Genomic DNA, 23,872 nt, shown 5'->3' with positions numbered 1-23,872 from the left:
TCTTTTCCTCTCTCTCTTTTAGTTAGGGTTTGAAAAATTCGTATGGAATTTGAGAGTGAGGGTTTAAGGTCTTTATATAGGCCTAAAATTGATGGAATTAGCCCCAGGGCTAAGGTATACTTAGGTTATAACCAAATCGGGTTTATTTCAATTTAATGGAGCGTTTCTGGAGGTCCTCTTACTGAATGCGGTCGGACTTAAGCTCACTAATATTGGATCTTAAGCAAGTTAAGTTTTCAGTCCGATCGGGTTTCCAGATCGCCCATGGTGGACCAATTTCAGTTCAATGGTCACCGAAACTCGATCAGGGCCACAAGCACTTTGACATGTGTGGGCCATCTTCCCTGATCCGAGGGTGAATTTGGGTCAAAATCCAACGGTCAGAATGCTTAAAATCGGCGCGCAAGCGACACGACTCAGATTACTTAAATTCATATTTAATTTCTAAATAACTTCACCTTTCTCACACTCTTCACTCCAGACTCAAGCAAATCGTCTCAGGACATCATCTGGACTTGATTTTCGAGGTGATTGTCAAGTCCAACTAGACGGTCATAATTGTCTAAGTTTATTGTTATCAGACTTTTGACATGCGGTCCAGGTCCGAAACAAAGTTTCAAAATATTCCCGAGAGCAACTGTGTTTAGAGTTGAATCCTAGATTTCAGGATAATGTAGCACTAACGATTCTACAGGTTTTGGGTCTTACAGATCGTATTTAAAGTGGTTGGTGCTAATTTCACAGGTAATCGAGTTTAGCGCTAGTTAATTCATGTTTAATTTCTAAAGGATTGAGTCCTAAGAGAATTCTGGTTGAGGTGGTGCTCGGGTCTTAGTATGGAATTTTTTGGGATGTTACAGCCCATTGGCCCCACCTGACACCAGACATAATGGAAGCTTGGGAGATGTGGTTGTCAGGTATAAAAGGGCTCTTTAAGGAATCAGAGGTGAGGCAGAACAGCCAGACACTAGACATTAGTAGATTACGGGCATCAGTAGCAGTCTCATGAGCTGCTGGAATCTCACTTTCCCTCGAGAACATGACCCCCTGAGCTAGGGTTTGGCTAAAGAACAGGTTACGTCCCAAGTTGAAGGTGAGGATCCGAGAGTCTCTCTGTCTAGGGAATGTGAAGCCCAGCAGAATCCGCTTACGCAGAACCACCCTCAGGCTAAGTCAACAAGTGAACTGGAATTGTGGGTGGACATCCAAGGTGATTCGAACTCTAGAAATTCTTCATTATCAGGATTTAACAGTGAGGTAGAGGAGCTTCTCCATGGAAAAAAAAAAAGAAGGAAAAACAGCTAGCAAACTCAAGCAGAAACTCTGTTTGATTAAAAGAAAGAGCCAAAGACTGAAGGGTAAGCAGAAACGGGCTAAGAATAGAGGGTGGTTTACTGATGATTAGTATAATCTCCTGGAATGTGAGAGGGGTAGGTAATGCCCCAACTTCCCGCTACCTGAAAAGGCTAGTCAAGAAACACAGGCCGTATATTCTTCTTCTTCAGGAGCCTATGATTAGAGATTCTGGCTACCAAGCTGGGTTTTGCTAATCAAACATCTGATGACACAACAGGCAACAAAATTTAGATTTTGACCACTCACTCCATCCATCTCCAGCTAGTGAGGACCTTCTCCGAATGCATCACCATCCGGCTTTCCTCAGCAGCCTTTCCTCAGCCCATCACCATTTCTACTGTCTACGCCAGCTGCTCAAGAGACCTGAGAAAGTCCTTATGGGACGAGTTGCGAGCTGTCCATGCATGCACCAAAGGTCCCTGGCTAATAGGTGGGGATTTCAACACCACCCTATCCCCTGATGATAGGCTGGGAGGGCTACCCCAAATGACCGGGGTCATGAATGACTTTCAGAACATGGTCAATGATACTGCCATGATTAACTTGGGATATACGGGCTCTCAGTTTACTTGGTGCAACAACAGAGCTGGTAGAAGTCGTCGTTGGGCTCGGCTAACAGATTATTCATCAATGTAGAGTGGCTCCAAGTTTATCCTACTTCCAAGGTAGAACATCTCACCAGATCTCACTCTGACCACTCTCCCCTGCTCCTCACATGTCATGCTATCCCTACGAATTTCCCCCACCTGTTCAAGTTTCAGCGCATGTGGACTATCCATGAGGACTTCATCAAAATAGTTTCTGACTGTTGGAACAATGAAGTTACAGCCACTCCCATGTACAAATTCCACATCATGAAAATCCTCAAGACCAAGTTAAAGATCTGGAACAAAGAGGTCTTTGGAGATATCCATAAAAATGTCTAGGAGGCAGAAGAGGAGGTATCAAGGGTTAAGAATAAGTTCACTTCCATGCAGTTAGAATCCAATTAGTTGAAGGTTAACCTGGCCCATGCTAGGTTGGATAAAGCGCTGCTGCAAGAGGAAATATACTAGAAACAAAAATCAAGGAATCAGTGGCTTAAGGAAGGTGATAGGAACATAAGATTCTTTCATAACTCAGTCCTAATCAGACACAAAAAGCTGGCTATTTCCAAGATGAAGACGGACGTGGGAGACTTCACTGAAAGCATGGACGAAATTGGAGCACTAGCTGAAAACTATTCCAAGTCCATCTTCTCGTCTGAAGGAGTGTCGCCAAACTAGCAAATTCTCAACTTCATTCCAAGTTTAGTTAGTGAACAAATGAACTCTTTTCTCTTAAGTCCCCTCGCGCATGAGGAGGTAAAGCTAGCAGTGGTGTCAATCCCGATTGATAGCGCATCTGGGCTTGATGGATTTGGCGGTGCTTTCTATTCTTCATGCTAGGGTGTGATAGGCTCGGATCTGTTTGAAGCAGCCAAGGAATTTCTCATGGGAGGCCCCATTCCTAGGGCCTCCCAATGCACTCAAATTTACTTAATTCCAAAGAAGAAGAACTCAGAGTAAATTACAGACTACAGACCGATCAGTCTGTAATTGCATCATGAAAATCTTCTCCAAAATTATGGCATCCAGGCTATCTCTTCTCCTTCCTTCCCTTATCTTTTCTGAGCAAGGTGTGAGGCCCGTATCCTAGCCCGTACTGTTCCATAAGCTTCCGCGGTCTCCTGGTCGAATTCTGGCGACCTGTGATCTATTATTAGCATTTACGCACAATCCTGAGTCATGTCTCGTATATCAAAGTTGGCTCGACTCGAAAGTTGTACCCTTACGATTGCATCGTTGCCGCGGTTCCAACGCCGTGTCTCGCGTGTCGAGGCAATACTCTGGCTAGGAGATGTGGGCCCGCGTTCAGTTCGAGGAAAATGCTGCACATTGCAAATACCGAGAAAATCTCTAATCAAATCAATCCCATCAATCACCACATCATGTCAAGTACAACACCATCCTTAAAGTCAACTCTCTCTCTTACACACCCTTACATGTCAAGTACACATCACTCACTCCATCACCCAACCCTCTCTCTCTCTCTCTCTCTTTACATCCCATCCTCTCTCTCTCTCTCATTTTCCCATTTTCAAGCAAGCAACCCAACGTCCATGAGAGCTCCATGAGAGAGAGCTTTGTGTGACCCACTCCCTACCTCCCATCTCCACCATCCAAAGAACATCTCAACTGTTAGAATCATCCCCATGGAGCTCTAGATCGTGTTGGCGAAAGAAGGAAGAAGTGATCAAAGGTGGGTGATCTTGTATTTGTCTTTTATGATTTAAGGGCCCACATTGGTGGGACCCATCTTGATGTATGTGTTGTATAGGGAATGCCCATAGTGGCGGGGTCCCTCCCCTTCTCACGTCTCTTTATCTTTCTCTCTCTTTCTCTCTCTCTCTCTCTTTTACCTTTTTGTATGATGAGGTGTGTGGCCCACCATGATGATGTATGATCCACACGGTCCAACCAAGTGGACCAAACTGGGCCCACGTTGCAGCCACCTAGCTGCTCATTTGGGCAGCCCCCATTTTGAAGGAAAAAAAATATCTGCTTGATTAAAATTGTGGTGGGCCACCACGTGGGACCCACCTGCATGTGGATTTCATCCACACCGTCTGTCCATCTAGAATGGACCCACCTGATGCGCGGATGGAATCCACGTCGTCCGTCTGAGATCTAGATGCTGGATGAAAGGAAAACACAAATGTCAGCTCGATGCACAGCTGAGGTGGGCCACACATGTGGACCCACCTCTAATGTACGTATTTCATCTATGCCATTCGTCCATCTAGTCAATGGATCCCACGCAACAGAGAACGCTACTGGATTGACGTCAAAGCTCTATGGCCCCACTGGGAGGTACGGCTGTATCCAGACCGTCCGTCCATACTCCATGGTTATGGCCCACCCCACACGTGTGGTATGTGTGAGGGTGGGACCCACCATAATGCATTTATCTTGTATCTGCACCATCCATCTGGATGGTGCTTGTGAAGCCCAACATGATGTATGCTTTTCTCCACCCGTCCATCCAACAGACGTGTGGGACCCACCCCACACATGCTGCACGTGTGGGATGGGACCCACCTTGATGTATGAATTTTATGTCCTAGCCGTCCATCTCTTCCTGGACGCTGGAGACTCCCCTTTAAATATATATATATATATATATGTATTATATTTGGTGGGCCACATGTGTGGACCCCACCACTATGTGTATGTTATATCTACACCGTCCATTCATTTATCTGGGACGAGCAGGAGCTTTGAGTAGCCACCAAGATGTATGGTTTCATCCAAGCCATCCATTGGCCGGGACGGTGGACTCCACACTGATGCATTGTTTTATTCAAACCATTCATTCATTTGCTAGTGGGGCCCACCTTATACTATGTATCCAGGCCAACCATCCATCTCTGGGCCCCACCATGTGGTATGTGTTAAATCCATACCGTCCAACACCTTGGACAGGTAGGGCCCACCTTTATGTTATATATATTCCACACCGTCCAACTGTCTGGACGGTGGGCCCTACTATGATGTATGTGTTTTATTTTCCACACCGTCCAGCCTATTGGATGGTGGGCCCCAGCTTTTTAGCTGCTGTAGTACGTCATCAGGGCTTTGTGGGGCCTGATCTCGAGGTATGTGTTTTATCCTAACCGTCCATCTGACGGTGGGCCACACCATGATGCCAGTGTTTTATTCACGTTGTCCGTCCATTACATGGACAGTGGGACCCCACATGATGTAGGTGTGGTATCCACACCGTCCACCCTATTTTCAGATCATTTCAAGGCCCACCATGATATGTATGTTTTTATCCTTGCTGTCCATTTGTGTGGCCCGCCGTGATGTATGATTCAGGCTGCCCATCTGTTTTTTTTTTTGGATTATAGGCTACCCCGTTAGGCCCATTTTGGTGGTGCAACAGGTCCACCTTGGGGTATGCATTGTAGGTAATTTGTCCATTTATTTTTTTGGACTATAGGGGCTGACCTATAAAGCCCACCTTGATAAATCTATGGCAGATCCATGAGGCCCACCATAATGTATTTGTGGCCCATTTGGTAAGGCCCAATGAGATGTAATTGTGGCCCATAAGATGCAGCCCATTGTGATGTATATAGGCCCAGGTATGTGGCTCGTTGTAAATGTATTCGTTGCCCATGGGCAAGGCTTGATGTGATGTGATTATGGCCCATATGATGAGGCCCATTGAGATGTGCTTCCGGCCCATGTAGTGCGGCCCATTGTAATGTATTCGAGGCCCTTGGGTAAGGCCCATTGTGACATATTCATGGCCTATGGGGAAGGCCCATTGTGATGTATTCGAGGCCCATGGTTGAGGCCCAATGCGATGTATGTATGGCCCGTTACGTTGTGTATGAATCCCTGGTATGGGCCACTCCTTGGGAATAATGTTAGTTAAATATCTACATTGATGGGTAATGATGGTTGAAAGTCCTCATTGTGGCCTTCCCTTAAGCCCTTGGTTAGGCCGATTACCGATTCCGATTGTCGAGACCGATTATTGAGGCGATTTTGATTGTTGAGGCTGATTCCAATTTGTCGAGACCGATTGTATAGGCCAATTTTGATTGTCAAGGCCGAGTATCGAGGTCGATTTCGATTTGTCGAGGCCGATTGTATAGGCCGATTCCGATTGTCGAGGCCGAGTGTCGAGGCCAAGTATCAAGGCTGATTCCGATTGTCGAGGCTGATTGTATAAGCTGATTCCGATTGTCAAGGCCACATATTGAAGCCGATTCCGATTGTCGAGGTCAATTGTATAGGCCGATTTCGATTGTCGAGGCCGATTGTATAGGCCGATTTCGATTGTCGAGGCCGAGTATCGAGGTTGATTCCGAGTGTCAATTCTGATTGTTGAGGCCGATTTCAATTGTCAAGGCCGATTTTCGAGACCTATATGATGTATATGCGACCTGTAGTTGAGGCCCATTATGATGCATTTGAGGGCCAGGCGATGGAGTCCATTATGATGTATATGAGGCCCATGTGAGAGGCCCATCGTGATGTGTATTAAGCTCTTGAGTGAGGCCCATGGTGTTCTATATTAGGTCCTTGTGTGAGGCCATGAGTCCACTATATGTTAGGCTCTATGTGGGCCATTCTTTTGGGGTAATGTTGGTTAAACGTCCACATTGTCGAGGCCGATTGTTGATGCCAGTTATTGATACCGATTATGAGTATGTGATAGCATAACATTATGATATATGCCCATACGCATCATCTGCATGTTTAATTATGAGATATGGTTGACCATTGCATATGACAGTTTGTTCATGGAACTCCCTGATAGGGCGAGTTGCTCCACATGAGCGCATGATACGGCATGATTGATGCATGATTGGACTGTGTGACTCATGCATCTTGTATTATGTGTTGTGATTACTGTATGCCCTAGCGACATCAGGGCCATAGCCTCTACAGGCATATTATGGACGACCAGATGGGATATCGAAAATCTGTTCTACATAGGGTGCTATAGATATCCCTAGGTGAAAGTTCCTAAACCCTCTTGGTTCCAGAGGTTGCTCCAACGTCTAGACCGAGTGGACGCATGAACATGAGGGCCATATACCGTTAGGCCGCGTCTCCCACTGTGTCATGGTCGGTTAGAAGGGGTGCGACCTTACTTGCCCAAGAGGAGGAGGCAAAGCTAGGCTGAGTTTGACCAGCTCGAGGAATGGGTCCGCTATCGACGAGCAGGGCCCGATATTGGCAGGTGGGTAGTGAGGTCTCTTCCACTCACCTTGTTGCGCGTGATGGGGTGGCAATCTAGTTTGGAGTGTAATAGACCTCAATGATTTTTCAGAGAGGATCCGTACTGATATGTGGACTTATTGAGCAGGAGTTGCATACTCATTCATTCATTCATTCACTATCCACTCGGGTTAGTGGTGCGCAACTATTTCTTACGTGTACCTTCACAATGGCCAAGATTTCGGTTGGGGCGCGCGACTAACCTGAGATCAGGAGTTTACCACATTGATTCTGACTATCCAAATTTAAGTATGGGACTAATTTGGATAGAAGTCCCTTGTGATGGACCCCATAGCCTGTGATACTACGTACTATCATCCCAGATTCACTCCAGCTTGTTCATTTCATTCGCACCGCATATTGCATTACATCCACAGCATTTTACATTTTGGGTTGCCATGTTTCTGCATTGATATTGCCGTTACATTCATGCCTTGCATCGCATAACCTTGGTATGACTGATGGCACTCATGGACTTATCAGTATATTTCCGCTTACTCTGATATCGTATGATTCATGATCTTGTCAGTATTTCCACCGATTTCAATATTGTATGATTTATGGCATTGTATTACATACTTAACACTTATCTTGCGCACACACTTTCACCACCCACAAAGCTTTCTATAAGCTTATACATGATAGATGTATGCAGGTGGCATTAGGTTGCAACAACATCGAGCATGGAGCGTGTAGCGGTCTTTTGGAGCTTTGACTTTGATATATGTATTTCCCTTTCAGATTGTATTCAAATGTTTATATTAGTGGATATGTGATGATGATGTTGCCTTTGTGATTTGGGTATACTTGTGGTTATGTTTATTACGAGTTAAATGTACATTAGAAAATCCTCCTTGTAGGATCCCAAGATCGGAATTTGGCGTATAGACGCTGGGTGCCGAGAATGGGGTACTACGGAGGCTGTTGGCACCAGATTCGACGATCGGGAATTTTGTGAGCCCGGTTTTCGAAGTTTGGGGCATGACAAAGGGGCTTTTGTCAAGGGTAGGCTGATATCTGAAAATGTCTCAATAGCCTGTGAGATGATTCAGGAGATTGATCGTAGAGTTTATGGGGGTAATTTCATCATCAAATTGCATATGGAGAAGGTGTACGATTGCTTGGAATAGGACTTCATTTCTCTAGTCTTATGAAAATTCAGCTTCAATCATCAATGGATTCTTTAGGTTGAGCACTGCTAGAAAGATGTCTGGTTCTCCATTCTAATCAATGGAAGGAGTTTTGGTTTCTTCCAAGCCAAAAGAGGGATCAGGCAGGGTGACCCTATTTCTCCCTCTGTCTTCATCTTAGCTACTGAGGTCCTAAGCAGGGGCATCTCCATGTTGTTTTCCTCAGGGATCTACCAAAAATTTAGCCTTTCCCAGCATTGTCCATTAAATACTCACCTATTTTTTTTTTATGATGCAATCCTTTTTCTCAATGGCTGGCTATCTAATGTGTGTAAAATGTAGGAGTTAATTCATCAGTATGAATCCTCTTCGGGTCAGCGGGTGAACGCAGCAAAGACGGTCTTTATTACCCCTAAGAAATCAACTCATAGCAAAGCCCAATGTTTGTCAAGCATCACAGGTTACGCCCAGACTTCCCTGCCAATCACTTACTTGGGAGTTCCGTTATCCAAAGGGAAGATTAAGAGCCCATTATTGCAGCCGGTCGTCTAGAAAATCACCAACAAAATTGAGGGCTGACAAGCAAAGTTTCTCAATCAGGTTGCTAAACTGACACTTATTAAACACGTTCTATTAAGCATCCCAGTTCATCTTCTCTCAGCCATCCACATTCCAAAATATGTTTGCAATACTCTGAATAGAGCTTTGGCTAATTTTTTCTAGGGCAGTTCAGAAGAAGGTCATAAAAGGCACTGGGTTAAATGGATGAAGATTTTCTCCCCTATTTAAGGAGGCCTGGGAATCAGGCTGTTTGAAGACGTCATGCAGGCCTTTAGAGTGAAGATGTGCTGGAACTTGTTGGAGAGCAAATCCTTATGGGCTACTTTCTTCTCAGCTAAATACTTATGGAAGTTCATTTTAAAAAAAGGAGTAGCTTCTACTGTTTCTTCATCAGTCTGGAAAGAGATCCTCAAGGCTCTCCCATTCGCTCTCCGCCACTCTAGATGGTTCATCGGTAAAGGTAAGATCAACTTTTGGGTTCAAAACTGGTCAGGCCGCGGTCTCCTTGCCACTGCAATCGCGAGACCTGTTCCTCCCCACCTTCTTTTTGTTATAGTCAGTGACTTTAACCCACTCACTGGTCAGTGGAATCTCTCAGATATTCAAAGTTACATCTCCCCTGCAGCCATGCAGATTGTTGCAGCTTCTCAGGTTGCCCTGTCCAACCGTGTGGATAAGCTTATATGGGATTTGAGCTCGTCAGGTAGATTCTCCTTGCAATCAGCTTGGATCGCCATGAGGGTGCAACATCCGGAAGTCCCCTTGATCAAGTGGCTCTAGAACAAACTCCTCCCCCAAAAATATCCATTTTCAGTTGGAAATTGGTCCACAATGCAGTCCCGATTGATATCGCTGTGCAGCGATTTGGCATAAACATGGTGTCCCACTGCGATTACTGCAGGAACCTCATCCTTCAATCTGTCCCTAATTTGCAGACTTCTTGACGCAGGGATGAACGTGATGAGGATAACTACTCCGAATCCACGGAGCTTCTTTGGACTCCTCACAGAGACTTCTCGAATCCACAAGGAAAGAAAGCAGAAAATAGAAATAAATTCTAATAAATTCGAAATTGATTAATTAATTAATAAAAACAAGTTCACAACCCTTTAAATAGGGGTACCAAGCAATGGGAAAGAAATTAGAATCAAACTACAACTCAAACTCTTAGAATCCGCGACTTACTATAAATAGTAAACTTACTATTTATAGACGGTAGTGATGTCTACTAGTGCGCAAGGTTTTCGGCCAAAAATAGTAAGTGTCCTATTTGGCTTCACCAAACCGTTCTCCTAATTATTCTAAGCTCTTTTCACGTTGGGCGCAACTCCTAAAGCCCAACGGATGAAGAGTTATAATCAAACTAAAACTTACTATTTATAGTAAAAACGAAATTAAAACAGGGAAACGACCATTGATCCAGGGGTTTTTCACAATTCCGGGCTGCACAACTCGGCATAGCAGGGTTGGTTGGCTTCAGTAGCTCGTTCTACCCCAAAATCATATATTTTACGTTAGATAACTCATTCCGGATTGCAAGATACGCCCGATTTAAGGTTCGATGGTCTGGATCACTTCTGTCATCGACCGGGCCTTTTCTGATCCATCTTGGCCATGTAACTGTCCGCAACCTGCTCTACATCACTTCTTCTCAGTAGTCTCAGTCAGTCGGGCAACACCAGGAAGTCTCTGCTGTGTAAATAGGGACAACGGTTTCCATCTTGGCAGCTCCTCCCAGTTCTCGTCCTAGAGCGCATCAGCAGGGAGGCACGGAAGTTCGGCAATGTCCCTCGATCATCTGTTCAGTTAGGGGAAAATCGCTGACAGTGTGTGGAAGCATTTGCTCATCTTTTTTGGTAGCCCATTCGTCCCCCACCAGCTAATTCTACCCCGCCTCAGACAATGGTTTTTAGCGACTAGCCTCAAATCCAGAGCCTCCATGCTGACGAGCCTCCTCCTCAGACATGTGACTCTTCAACAAAGAGACATGAACCTTTTCACAAAATTCTAAGCATGAATACATGCATGTATTGCAACAAATACATGTATTCCAAAAGGTACATGTATTGGAACAAAGACATGTATCTCTCTTCAAGTGCATTAATTCAACACTCCCCCTTAATGCACTTTCTGAATTACTCCCAACATCTCTTGAAGATGACAAAAGATTTCTTTAGGGAGTGCCTTGGTGAACATGTCAGCCATTTTTTTTTTGGTCTTGCAATACTTCAACTTGATCTTGCCTCTCTCAATAACTTCGTAGATGAAGTGATGCTTGATTGTAATATGCCTCGTCTTGTTATGATATACCGGATTTTTTGTAATTGAAATGGTTGACATGTTGTCGCAATATATAATAGTTCCTTCATTTTGCTTTTCGCTAATCTCTTTAAGAATTCTTCGTAACCATATTGCTTGAGAAACTGCAAGAGATGCTGCCACATACTCTGCTTCTGCTGTATATTGAGCAACAGTATTTTGTTTCTTTAATGCCCAAGAAAATATCCTGGATCCAAGAGAGAAAGTGTATGTCGATGTGCTTTTCATATCATCTATGGATCCTACCCAATCATTATCTGTATATCCTACCAATTTTGAGTTACATGATTCCATAATCCAATGATCCTTGGATGTATCGTAACACCCTTTTTGCAACTCCTAAGTGAGTTTGCTTTGGACAATTCATGAATCTCGAGAGTAAACTTGCAGCAAACATAATATTAGGCCTAGTAGTAGTGAGATACAAGAGGCTTCCAACAACACTTTTGTACGATGATTCATCCACCTTTTTTGAACCATTGTCTTTTATCAGCTTCTTGTTTACTACAAGAGGAGTAGTAACTGGGTTGCATCCTTCTATGCTGAGTTTTGCAAGAATAGGTTCAGCATACTTTTTTTGAGAAATGAAGATTCTATTTTCGTCTTGAGAAACTTCTATTCCCAAAAAATAATGCATCAGCCAAGATCATTCATCTCATATGTCTTCATCATATCGAGTTTGAACTGATGGAGCATACCATTATCATTTCTCATGAGTATCATACTTGCTTTGATGAAATTGATTCTTGGCAAAATAATCATCGATTTGGCTATACCAAGCACACGGCGATTGCTTTAGTCCACACACGCTTTCTTTAACCGATAGACTTTATCTTCTTTGCCCTCCACCACAAATCCTTGTGGTTGAGCAACATAAATTTTTTCATTGAGGACACCATTCAAGAAGGCTGATTTGACATCAAGCTGAAAAATGGACTACTTCCTTTGAGCTGCAGGTGCAATGAGGGTTCATATAGTCTCCAATCGAGCAACTGGTGCAAAGGTTTCATTAAATCGATGCCTGGTTGTTGTGTAAAACCTTTTGCAACGAGCCTTGCCTTATATTTTTGGATTGAGCCATCTGAATTGAGTTTAGACTTGTAAACCCATTTTATTCCAACAACATCATTGTCGCTTGGACGATTAACTAACTCCCAAGTAGAGTTCTTCTCGATCATGCAAATTTCCTCTTCCATAGCTTTTACCTAATTGTCTTCTCGAGCTACAACTTCAAAGCTTTCCGGTTCTACAACCGAAAAATTGCAATGCTCGTAGATGTCTCTCAGACTCCTCATTTTTCTTGGGGGCGATTTGGATGAAGTACTCGAAGCTATTGATGCAGAACTTGATAATATAGATGGAGTAGCTTCTGGTGAAGAGAATGGAGTTATGGGTCCATAATCTTCTTCATCATTTTCTACTTCTGTTTCTTCTTCCACATCTTGAGTGCTTTTCGACTCATCTTCTTGTATAAGAACGGCTTATTCTTGTATATTTTTCTTTTTCCAATCGCATCCTGTACTTTTACTGAACAAAACATCTCGACTAATCATTAGCTCCCCCGTTTTAAGGTTATATACTTGATAACCTTTCGGTGAAGTACTATAACCAATGAAAATACAAATTTCAGATTTTTCATCAAAATTTTGATGCTTTTGAGATGGAATATGAATATAACAAATGCAACTGAAAATTTTGAGATGTTTTACAGAAGGCTTGTGACCTGACCATGCTTCAATTGGTGTTTTGCCATCCACAACTTTTGTAGGATTCTGATTAAGCAAGTAAAAAGCTGTAGACAGAGCTTCAGCCCAAAAAGTTTTGGGATGCCTTTCTCCTTTAACATAGGACGAGCCATTTCGACAATTGTTCTATTCTTCCGTTCTGCAACGCCATTTTGCTGAGGTGTGTAAGTAACAGTCAGTTGCCTCTCAATTCCTTCTTCTTCACAATATGTCTCAAATTCCTTAGAGACATACTTGCCGCCACGATCACTTCTCAGCATCTTGATTTTGAGACCACTTTGTCTCTCAGCTTGTGATTTGAATCCCTTGAAGATCGAAAGAGCTTCTGACTTTTGCTTTATGAAGTACACCCACATCATTCTTGTATAATCATTAACAAAGATGATAAAATACAATCTTCCACTAAGTGATGGAGTTTGCATTTTTCCACAAAATATTAGTGTGGATCAACTCCAAGGGCGCCTTTGCTCTCCACGTGCTTCTTGAGAAAGGTGCACGATGATGCTTTCCCAATGCACAACCCGAGTAAATGTCATTTTCGACGGACGGTAAACCATCTACTAGATTCTTATGATCCATCAACTTCAACCCATGAAAGCTCAAATGCCCTAGTCCTTTATGCCAAGGCCAAGATTCATCAAGTGTCTTAGTTTTTCGTGCACAGTCGATCAAATATCGCAACTTAATAGGAAAATTATGATTTTTTCCCATATTCACCTTAGTGATCACATGATTTGTGCCATTCTTGTCATAGATAATGCAAGAATCATTTTTGAAGAATATAGAGTACCCATTTTGAAAAAGTTGTCCAACACTTAACAAGTTTTGATCCAAGTCAGGAACAAATAAAACATCTTTTATATACTTGACTCCATTCTTAGTTTCAATGGCAATTGTCCCCTTTCCATTTGCTTCCACAATAACACCATTTCCCATACGGACTTGAGATTTGATGGATGAGTCAATATCTGTGAATATCCGATCATCACCTGTCATATGATCGCTGCATCTACTGTCCAAGTACGATATGTCTTTAGTTTGAGTGAGTGAGTACTGACATGCAAAAAACATGTTTTCTTCAACTTTTTCTTCAGAGAAGTTTGCAGCATGCTGATTGTCTTTGAAACGACAATCCTTCTTTACGTGTCCAAACTTTTTATAGTTAAAACACTGAGGTTTGCCTCGATTCCAATACTCACTTTCAATATGGCTAAGCTTTTTGCAAAATTCGTAGGTAAGATTTGAATTTTTACCTTTGTTTCAATTTTGCCATTTCCATTGCATTGATTTTCCACCTTTCTTGTAATTGCCTTGATTCTTTTTTGGACCAGCTTGTGTCTTCTCGGAAGAACTTTGTGAACCAATTGAAAGTTTTGTTTGAAACACACTTTCAACTGATTTTTCTTCATGCCTCAACAATCTTTGCTCATGTGATTCTAAAGAGCCCATCAAGTCAACCAATGATAAGGTTGAAAGGTCCTTATATTCCTCTATTGCGGCAACAGTAGCGTCATATTTTGCAGAGAGGCTTATTAAAAGCTTTTGAACCACCTTTTCATCAGAAATAGAATCTCCATAGATCATAATCTGATTCACTACTTCAATCACTCGTGAAAGATAACATTTCATCTTTTCCGAGTCTTTCATTTTCAGATTTTCATACTCCCTCCGTAGAGTTTGTAACTTGATGGCAATCACTTTAGACTTACCTTTGAACTCTTGTTGTAAAGTGACAGTTTGAGATGGAATGATTCTAGAGAAGATAGAATCATAGATACTTTGTTGGATGAAGAAGAGGGCCTTCGCATCTTTCTTCTTGTTCTCCTTCAGTTGTTCTTGTTGTATGGCTGAGAGAGATGTGAGATCGGTTGTAGTTGGATAACCGGTTTCAACAATCTCCCATAGCCCTTGAGATTGGAACAAGGTTTTCATTTTGATGCTCCAATGATCGAAGTTCTACCCTCCAAAAATGGGAATTGCGGGATGAATCGTTGCACCATTCGTTGCCATCAATTCTACTTCTTTAGAAGTTTCTAACACCCAGTCAAGACCCGAAACTTAGCACTCTGATACCACTTTATAGGCTATTGTAGCCTTTTTACTTAGAAAAAATAACTTAGAAGGAAATAGGAGAATACTGATTTTTGTTGTATTGCTTCTTCATACTTGAAAATGAAATCCATACACATATTTATAGACTTTTGGATACATTCAACAAATAAAAGCTATTTAATAGATGCATAAAAAACTAAGGGACATGTGACTCTTCAACAAAGAGACATGAAACTTTTCACAAAATTCTAAGCATGAATACATGCATGTATTGCAACAAATACATGTATTCCAAAAGGTACATGTATTGGAACAAATACATGTATCTCTCTTCAAGTGCATTAATTCAACATCTCTTTGCCTTTGTTATGAACAAGTTAACAAGAAATTTGCAAGAAGAGATCTCTAAGATGTATGTTGCTTGCAAATGATAGTCATGATTGACGAGCTAAGAGGACAAGCTAACAAGACATTTGCAATAAGAGATCCCCATGGTGTATTTGTTTGCAAATGATAGTCATGATTGATGAGCTCAGATAGGGTGTAAACAAAAAAGCTAAATTTATGGAGATGTGCTTTAGTATGTAAAAAAATTAAAATTAGTTAGACTAACACAAAATATATGGAGTGTAATTTTAATAACAATAGGAATGAGAATGAGAAATTAATTATGATTGCTGACCAAAATATTTTTCAAAATGGCCACTTTTGATACTTGAATTGCTAATTCATAGGAGTGGAGAGATTTGGAAGAATGCTACTCATAGAATTCAAGCATATGGTAGAAGAAATGGAAACATGCCTCTAGAGTTTTCTGTTATGGTCGTGTACCCACTGAACTAAAAGGGTAAATTTTACATGATAATTATAAGACTAGCTATGCTTTACGAGACATGTTCAAAGAAATACTGTAGCTTAAAAAGGGATGTTGAGATGGATAAGTAGCAAGATATGGATTGATAGAATTAGAGATGAATTCATTCGTTGGAATTTAGTAGCAGCAGCAATTGGTATTAAGATGAAAAAAGTAGATTTAGATGATTTGTTCATGTGCAATGGAAATAAAAACTTGCATCAGTTAGAAGTGAGTTGGTGCAAGTTAGAGGCTCTGAAAGGTAAAGTAAAATGCCTAAAAGTAGGTGAGTAGATGGAGTAAGAAAATACTGGACAACCTATGGGGAGGGAATAAGAAAAGATATGCCTATGGAATTTTACCAAACTATCAATGTTATGGCCATTGATGGAGTGGAATGGTAGAAAAGGATTCATGCATCCGACCCCAATTAGTTGGGATGAGGCTTAGATGAAAAAAAAGAAAGGCTTAGATGATGATGATGATTTCGCCGATGATCCATCCATGCGACAACCACAAAACAACCGGTTGCAATTACCACCCACGATCGCCACATTTATTATTGGGATCACACTACAGAATTTCTATGAAGAGCATTGGGCAATAACAGCATTTCTATTAGGCCTATTAAAATCAAATTTCAATAATAATAATAATAATAATAATAAATCTTTAAATCTTACTAGGAGTAACATGGATGGCCGAGATGGAGGGTCCATAAGTGCCCTCAGAAGGTATACAGCAAGTCCCCTTTCCAGCCCAAAGAAGATGAATTTCAAGAATATGTTCATATACCATAACCCACTGTTTCTTCTCAATGCCTTTGAAGGCAATTCCTGCTTCTTTTTTTATATCAAAGTCTTTCCATGCCAGATTTCCCTGCACCATTAACTTAGCTTCAAAACTAATAGAAATGGTTATCACAATGAAATCAAAATTTGAAAAACAGAAATTTGATTGGAGCAAATGGCCTTCGTTATGTATGGAACTCTTTGAAATTACAGGGAATTCAAGAAAACCTCTGTGCCTTGATCATCAAAAATTTATGTTGCCCCTGAAGGTTTAAATGGTGGACTTCCAATCCCCACTGATTCATGTGTTGTGCATGCCCCACTTCAGTTTTGGATCTACTTCATTTTTAAGCAACGTGAGTGGGTAAAACCAATGGGCAGAGTGGATTTCTCATGGACATTGCAGTGGGCCCACGTAGCTTCTGCGTCCCGGAAGTTGTTGTAGGCTGGGGCACAGGCAATTCCCATCCATTTGAGGCATGAAACAAGTAGGCCCTGCTTCTTAGATGATCCATCATCCAACGTGGGCTCTTGCCGATTTTCAGAAACCAATCAATCATTTCACTCTTCTTAAATGTTTGGCCTACCAAATTTATATAATTAGGTCAGATGATCTACACATTGGGTCCCACCTGATGGACGCATCCAATGTCCTACACTTGTCGTGCGTCTATCAAACATATGGGATTTTGAGTATAAAAAAGGAACTTACAAACTCAGGAAAATGTCTTAATACACATACCTGAAGATAAATATCGAAAACACGCTTTCCAACGCTCTCCCAAGTTTTCGAATCTGGAAATTCCGTCTCTGCGAATTTCAGATTTACAGTGTAGTTCCCGTTTTCAAGCCCCAGACCATAATATCTCAGCGATCCCGGTGAGACCCTTGCGTATTGGAATAGCTCCGAGTCTGTTGTATTCGGAAATACACCCTCAGTGTGCCTGTTATATATGCTGTTGCTGCCTTTAAACATGTCTTCTCCGTTGCTGCGTGCAGCAAATATTCCTACATTGCTGACGGCCCACTTCTCTGTGCTGGCCACCTTATAGGTTGATGGGCCCAGTTGTTCATAGTCCCCCTCATACTCTGTGTCGTTAATTTTCATCGAGGGTCCACCGCACCTTATCGCGAACGAAGACTCTGTAGATCAATGGAAGATTGGGACATTGTTAAGTGCATAGCATATTTGAAGGATCGTGGGGGATCATCGCCTCATTGGATGGTCACTGTTAGATCATGATCTGCAGCGATCTTTTCAATCAACATGGAAGATCCAATGCAGAAAATTGAAAAATCGATATCATTAAACTGAAACTTAATATGGTTACATAACACTACACATGATTGTCCAACATGGACCCTATAACGTGTGGGCCATAACCCAATAACAATACCATTTAGATTCATTTGAACAAAAAGACACATTGATAAAAATGTCCTCCATTCGAGCAATTAGGATCATCCAACTGGTGTTATTTTGAGGCCATTGCCCATCTATGGTGAGTAACACATGATGATCTATATGGTGGGTCCAACTTGATACATGGCTTGGATGTCATACACATGTGCCAAAGTGACACGTCAAACCACATGTAGAGGTTTGACGTTGAATGTCATACACGTGCCAACTTGATACATGACTTGGATGTCATACATGCTGCTCCGTTGAATTTCCCAATTGAGCGCTTAGCTGTCAGTTTAGAGTTTTGTGTTTTTGTTTTGCATAGCTGGGTCCCAAGGTGTACGGCCTAGTTCTTTTGCCGGTTCAGCCTAATATTGTATTTAAGAGGGTAGGTTGCTTTACTTGATAAGCGTGGACTTTTTTTTTTTTGATTAAAGTCTTCTTTTCAATTAAAAAGTTACAGGTGGTGTGCTTTTATCTTTCTCAAGGATTAAAAAAAAAAAAAACATACACAAACCTCTTATTAATTTTAGTATTATATCATAATTTTAGATAAACCCTTATTAATTTTAGTATTATATCATAATTTTAGATAAACCACGTGGAAATGGAATGCCAGTGACCCTGGCATAGAGATATTCCTGTCCGCGGGGTTGTGTGGGGCCCACAGGAATGTTGGTTGCGAATTCACTCCATCCACCCTTTAAATAATAATAAATAAAAAAGTCCAAAATAGCACATGAATTAAAAAAAATTAACCAGGTCCAAAACTCATGGGGACAATACCACCCGAAACAGTGGGGATTGGATGCCTGGGGTGACAGAAGGTTTCTACCAGGGTGATATTCATGTCTGCAGTTTATCCGAGTGGTAATAACTCAACGAATAGTTTGGATGGAATAGAAACATTACGGTCAGCTCAAGGAATATTTCAGTGGCGGACATTTCCATTCCCACTTTCGTATGGTGTGGCCCACCTGAGACTTTGATATGCTAGATTTTTTTTTTCCTGTCCTATCATGGTCCTTCAAAACAGATGGAGGAAGTGGATTTATCACAGACATCTATGTGGGCCCCACACCCACGGCACAGGTATATTTCTGTGCCCAGGTTCACAGGCTATCGGCTTCGAAACAATATGCATGTAAAGAAACAATAAAAGCAGAAAGCTCCCACTTTCGATAGGACAGCCAGGTCATGCCGTGGGGGCCACTGTACAGTGCACATGTGGCAAATGTGGATGAGATCTGAACTGTTGGTTCAGCTGTTGCGGTAGTGAATGGGGCATGGACCAAGCATCACATTGATTGGGTGACATTAAATGACTAACTTTACTATGAACAAATATGGAAAGAAAAAGGGGCAACAGGATCGCAATCCATCATACTCAATGAGAATAAGTACGTAATATACTGATCAGACAGCCAGGACTCCCCGGTCAAAAACATTTCTGGTTGATCGCCAATCAATAATGGATGCATCCGATGACCATACACACATGCCACACGTCAGTACAGATTATGGACAAAGAATAACTCCAATGCACATAGGGGCATAGGACCACTACCCCATTTTATTATTATGTATGTAGAATTAAAGAAGAAGAAGAAGAAGATTATCTATTGATATAAATGGAAAGGATGGCTTACGGATTGGAGATTTCTGATGGCATGGAAAGCTTCGCTGAAGACAATTCAAGCTTAAGGGCAAACCACTGAATGCACAAGAAAAATGACTGTTAAATAATGGCCATTATCTGATGGAACGACAGCCATTAATTAAACAAGAAGCCAAAATGCAACATGAACAAAATCAATGCAGGTAAAGGCATTATTCAGGTGGCTGGGTATACAATGTTGTGTACCAATGCTTTTTCTTAGTGAACCAATGCTTCTTTTTAGTAAACCCATGTGACACATGGGAGGATGTAATGAGGACGATCGATCAATGTCTTCCTTGATTGATAAATACATTGAATCCACATGGCTCTCATGAATCCACGGGAGCTTTCTCAAATCTACGTGGAGAAGGAAGAAAATTTCTAAGGAATTAATTTATTAAATGATTGATTGATAGATTAAAAAATGAGCTTTTTTTTTTTTTTCAACAAAACAAGGTTTCTATTTCACTGAATTCGAAACAAAAGACTGTACAGCCTACACCATTCTGCAGGCCCTTCAGGCAGCCCCAGCTACAAAATTCCGTGGGGGTCCTATCGTAAGGGGTCACAAATCGACCGCCAATGTACAAATAAAACCTTATAAAAAAAAGCACCCAAACTAAGAACTAATCGAGAGGATCTTGACAGATCCTAACCCCACCCTATCTAGGAATATCAAACCATGCACCTGCATTGGGAGAGAGGCCGTATGGAGATGGAGAGAAGAAAACTGGCTATCACTGCCTTCCCGGGCCATAACATCTGCCGCGCCGTTGCCTTCTCCCTAAATATGATTGAAGGCGAAGGTACCCATTTGCTTCAAATGGTTGATCCAGGCAACCCATGGATTCCACCGCCATGGGATACTATACTTCCCAGTGATGAGATCAACTACCACTCTAGAGTCGGATTCAGCTACAACTTTTTTCATCCCTTTGTCCAGGCATATAAACATCCCATCATAAATCGCTTGTAGCTCCGCAAGGTTATTGGACCCCACTCCGTAGCCAGTGGAGAAGGTGAAAACGAAATCACCATTGTCCTTTCTACAAATGCCGCCTCCGCCTGAACTTCCCGGTTACCTCTCGCCGAACTGTCTACATTTAACTTGGCCCAACCTAGGGGAGGAGTGTTCCATTTGATGATGACAGAGCATAAACTGCGATGAACCACGGCCCGAGACCTAGGACTGCTTCTCTGGTGATCGTTGTTCAGGTTGAAAGTTACGTATTCACCAATTACTAATTTGGCCCACCATTTGATACGGTCAATAGAGGCGCTGACTTGCATAGGTCTACTCTCGTGCTTGAATGCGTTTCTAGCGTGCCATAATTCCCAGAGGATAAGGATTGGGAGCTAATTTTGGACTGGGGCTGGAGTGCAACTAGGTGCTGAAGCTCTTCTCTATTGGAGCAATCTTCCTTCAACTGATTGAAGAGGTAGCGAGGCCACCCCAAAAAGAGCACTGAAGTGATTCCAGATCGAGGCTGCCTGATGACTGTATAGGAAAAGATGATTAATGGACTCTGTGTCCGGGCTTGACAATTGCGCTTCTTCATAGCAGTAGCATTTGGAAGCCAATGCGATTCCTCTGGACTGAATCTGACATCTACTGGTGTTGCCCCCTGAACCAATCTCCACATAAAAATATAAATTTTTGGGGGCGGGTTGCTGTGCCATACCCGATTGACCCACCTCGCTGCTGGGGACATTTCTCTGCTTACCTTCCAAGTCGACTTGAGGGTGAAAGCGCCCGAAGAATCATGGGACTAGAAGCACTTTGCCCTGTCATACGAGATTACAAAACCTCCTTGGAATATTGTATCCAGGATCTCTTAAGGTAATAATGAAAACACCCCAGATGGGGGAAGAGGACCTACTATACTCAGGAAATCTCTCACTTGCAGGTCTTTCAGGGCCTGTGGGATAGGCCTAACAATCAGCTGCTGGAGGCGACCCATGCTAGTCCAGTTGTGCGTCCAAAGATTGAGGTCCCCCCTACCAACCTACTACTGAACATTATTTGACAAGAAAGGGAGGAACTCTCTGATTCTTCTCCAAATGGGCGAGGATTTGTTCAGCGCGGAATTTGTAGCCTTTATCTAGGTCCTGATGATGTTTCGCCCGCATAAGAGACACCCAGGGCCCAACGTTAACACCATATTTGATGACCCAAGCTAACTTCAAACGAAGGGCAGCCATGACCTCCTTCAATCTTCTAATGCCTAACCCTCCTTCCTCGATTGGTCTAGAGATTTTCTTGCACGTTATCCACTGCAATTTGCTTTTACCTTCCGCCCAACCCCAAAAAAAATTTGGCAAAACTGCATTCCAGACTTGTAATCACCTGCCTAGGAATGTGCATAGCTACCATGACGTGAATCAGGAAGCTCCCTAGCACGTGTTTGATAAGCATTGTTCTACCTACTTACGATATCTGCCTCCCCTCCCATCCGCCAATTTTTCTGTTCACCTTGTTAATAAGAAATTGGAAATCAGCTATTTTTATTTTGCCTCTAGCTAGAGGAGCACCTAAATATTGGACTCCATCTCTAGCTCTGGCAAAGCCCAGAAGATGCTCTATGGTTTTGATTCTGCCCGCCTGCAGGTTTTTGGAACAAACGAAGCAACTTTTGTTGTTATTGATCTTCTGGCCCGTCGCTGTCTGGAATGTTTGAAGGAAAATTTTGGCTGCGCTGATTGAAGCCCAAATCCCGTTTAGGAAAACGAGAGTATCTGCGTACAACAGATGAGAGATGAGAGGACTTCCGCGTTGAAACTTGAATGGCTGACACGAGCCTCTAGCAACTAGTTGTTTTAAGTTAGTAGAAAAAGCTTCCATCGCTAGAATGAATAGAGCTGGGGATAGAGGGTCTCCCTGTCTCAAACCTCTCGACGATTTGAAAAATCCCACTGCTTCCCCGTTGATGAGGACAGAGAACCAATTGTTCCCCCAACATGATTCCATTAGCGAGACCCATCTGTCATTAAAACCAAATTGTAGAAGAACCTGTTTTAGGAAATCCCAATTCACCCTATCGTAGGCTTTCTCCAGGTCAACATTGAGGATGATGTTCCCCCTTCGAACTTTTCTATCTATCTCTCGCATCGCCTCCTGGGCCAGTGCAATGTTTTCTAAAATTGATCTACCTTGAATGAATGCACCTTGTTCCTATGAAATTAGCTTAGGTAGAATTTTACTTAATCTATTAGCCAAAATTTTTGTGAGGATTTTGTAAATGACATTATAGAGGCTAATAGGACAGAAGTTTGAAAAGTTTGCTGCTGAAGGGGATTTTGGGATAAGACAGATCAGCGACAAGGTAAACACTCTTGGAAGGGCTCCCCCTTCAAGCATATCTATAGCTGCTCTATGTATGTCGCTGCCCGTTATCTGCCAGCATTCAGTGAAAAAAGCCATCGAGAAACCGTCTGGGCCGGAGGCCCCATCTTTTGGAATGGAGAAGACTACGGAATGGACTTCAGCTAGGGAGGGAGGTTGTAGGAGAGTATCATTATCTTGTTGATCGAGCAGATGGGGGATGTTCTGAATGAAATCCGACTGAGCCAGGGTGGGATCTGCCTGGAAATATTTCTCAAAATATGTGACTACTGCCACTTTGATCTCTTCTTGACCTAAGATGATGTTACCTACCTCGGTCTTAATGGAGGTGATAGCGGCTCTTTTGATTTTCTCACTCGCCAATGTGTGGAAATACTTGGTTTTTCTGTCTCTTTCGTCCAGTCAGGAGTTTCTCGCTTTTTGCTTCCAAAATACCTCTTCCATAAGCACCAACTGATCCAGCCTCTGCCTGGCTGCCAAACTTTCCTGAAGGAGGTCGTTGTTGGACGAGCATTGCATTCTATTATTTAGTATTTCTAGCTCTTCCTCAACCCTTTTAATCTGATGAAAATTGTTGCCGAAGACTTCTTTATTCCACACTTTCAACAGTTGTTTAGTTTTCTTCAGTTTGAGTTGGACATTGAGCATGGGCTACATAACACACTCTCCTTCCCAGGCCTTCTTGATTAGCTGTTGGAAGGTGTTGTGCAACGTCCACATTCTGAGGAGTCTAAATGGTCTGACTTTGGGCTAGAGTTGGCTTGGAAAGGACAACCGAAGAGAAGCATGGTCAGACTTAATACGAGGAAGATGTTCCACTCTATATGACAGAAAAGAA

General features: G+C 42.3%; 1 protein-coding gene across 1 annotated transcript in view; it reads right to left on the bottom strand.

The window, feature by feature from the left end:
* The window catches only part of LOC131219938 (uncharacterized), a 237,233-nt gene that overhangs the window by 103,234 nt on the left and 110,127 nt on the right, over nt 1-23,872 (bottom strand). The window contains exons 25-27 of the mRNA XM_058214923.1: nt 19,681-19,745; nt 17,369-17,769; nt 16,519-16,714 (exon numbers count right to left, since the gene is read on the bottom strand). Coding sequence (XP_058070906.1) covers nt 16,519-16,714; nt 17,369-17,769; nt 19,681-19,745 — 662 coding nt within the window. The remainder of the gene's footprint in view (nt 1-16,518; nt 16,715-17,368; nt 17,770-19,680; nt 19,746-23,872) is intronic.

This window comes from Magnolia sinica, chromosome 12, assembly GCF_029962835.1.
Source record: "Magnolia sinica isolate HGM2019 chromosome 12, MsV1, whole genome shotgun sequence".
Lineage (NCBI taxonomy): Eukaryota > Viridiplantae > Streptophyta > Magnoliopsida > Magnoliales > Magnoliaceae > Magnolia > Magnolia sinica.
Note: the sequence above shows the minus strand (reverse complement) of the source record. Positions and strands in the feature narration are given on the sequence as shown.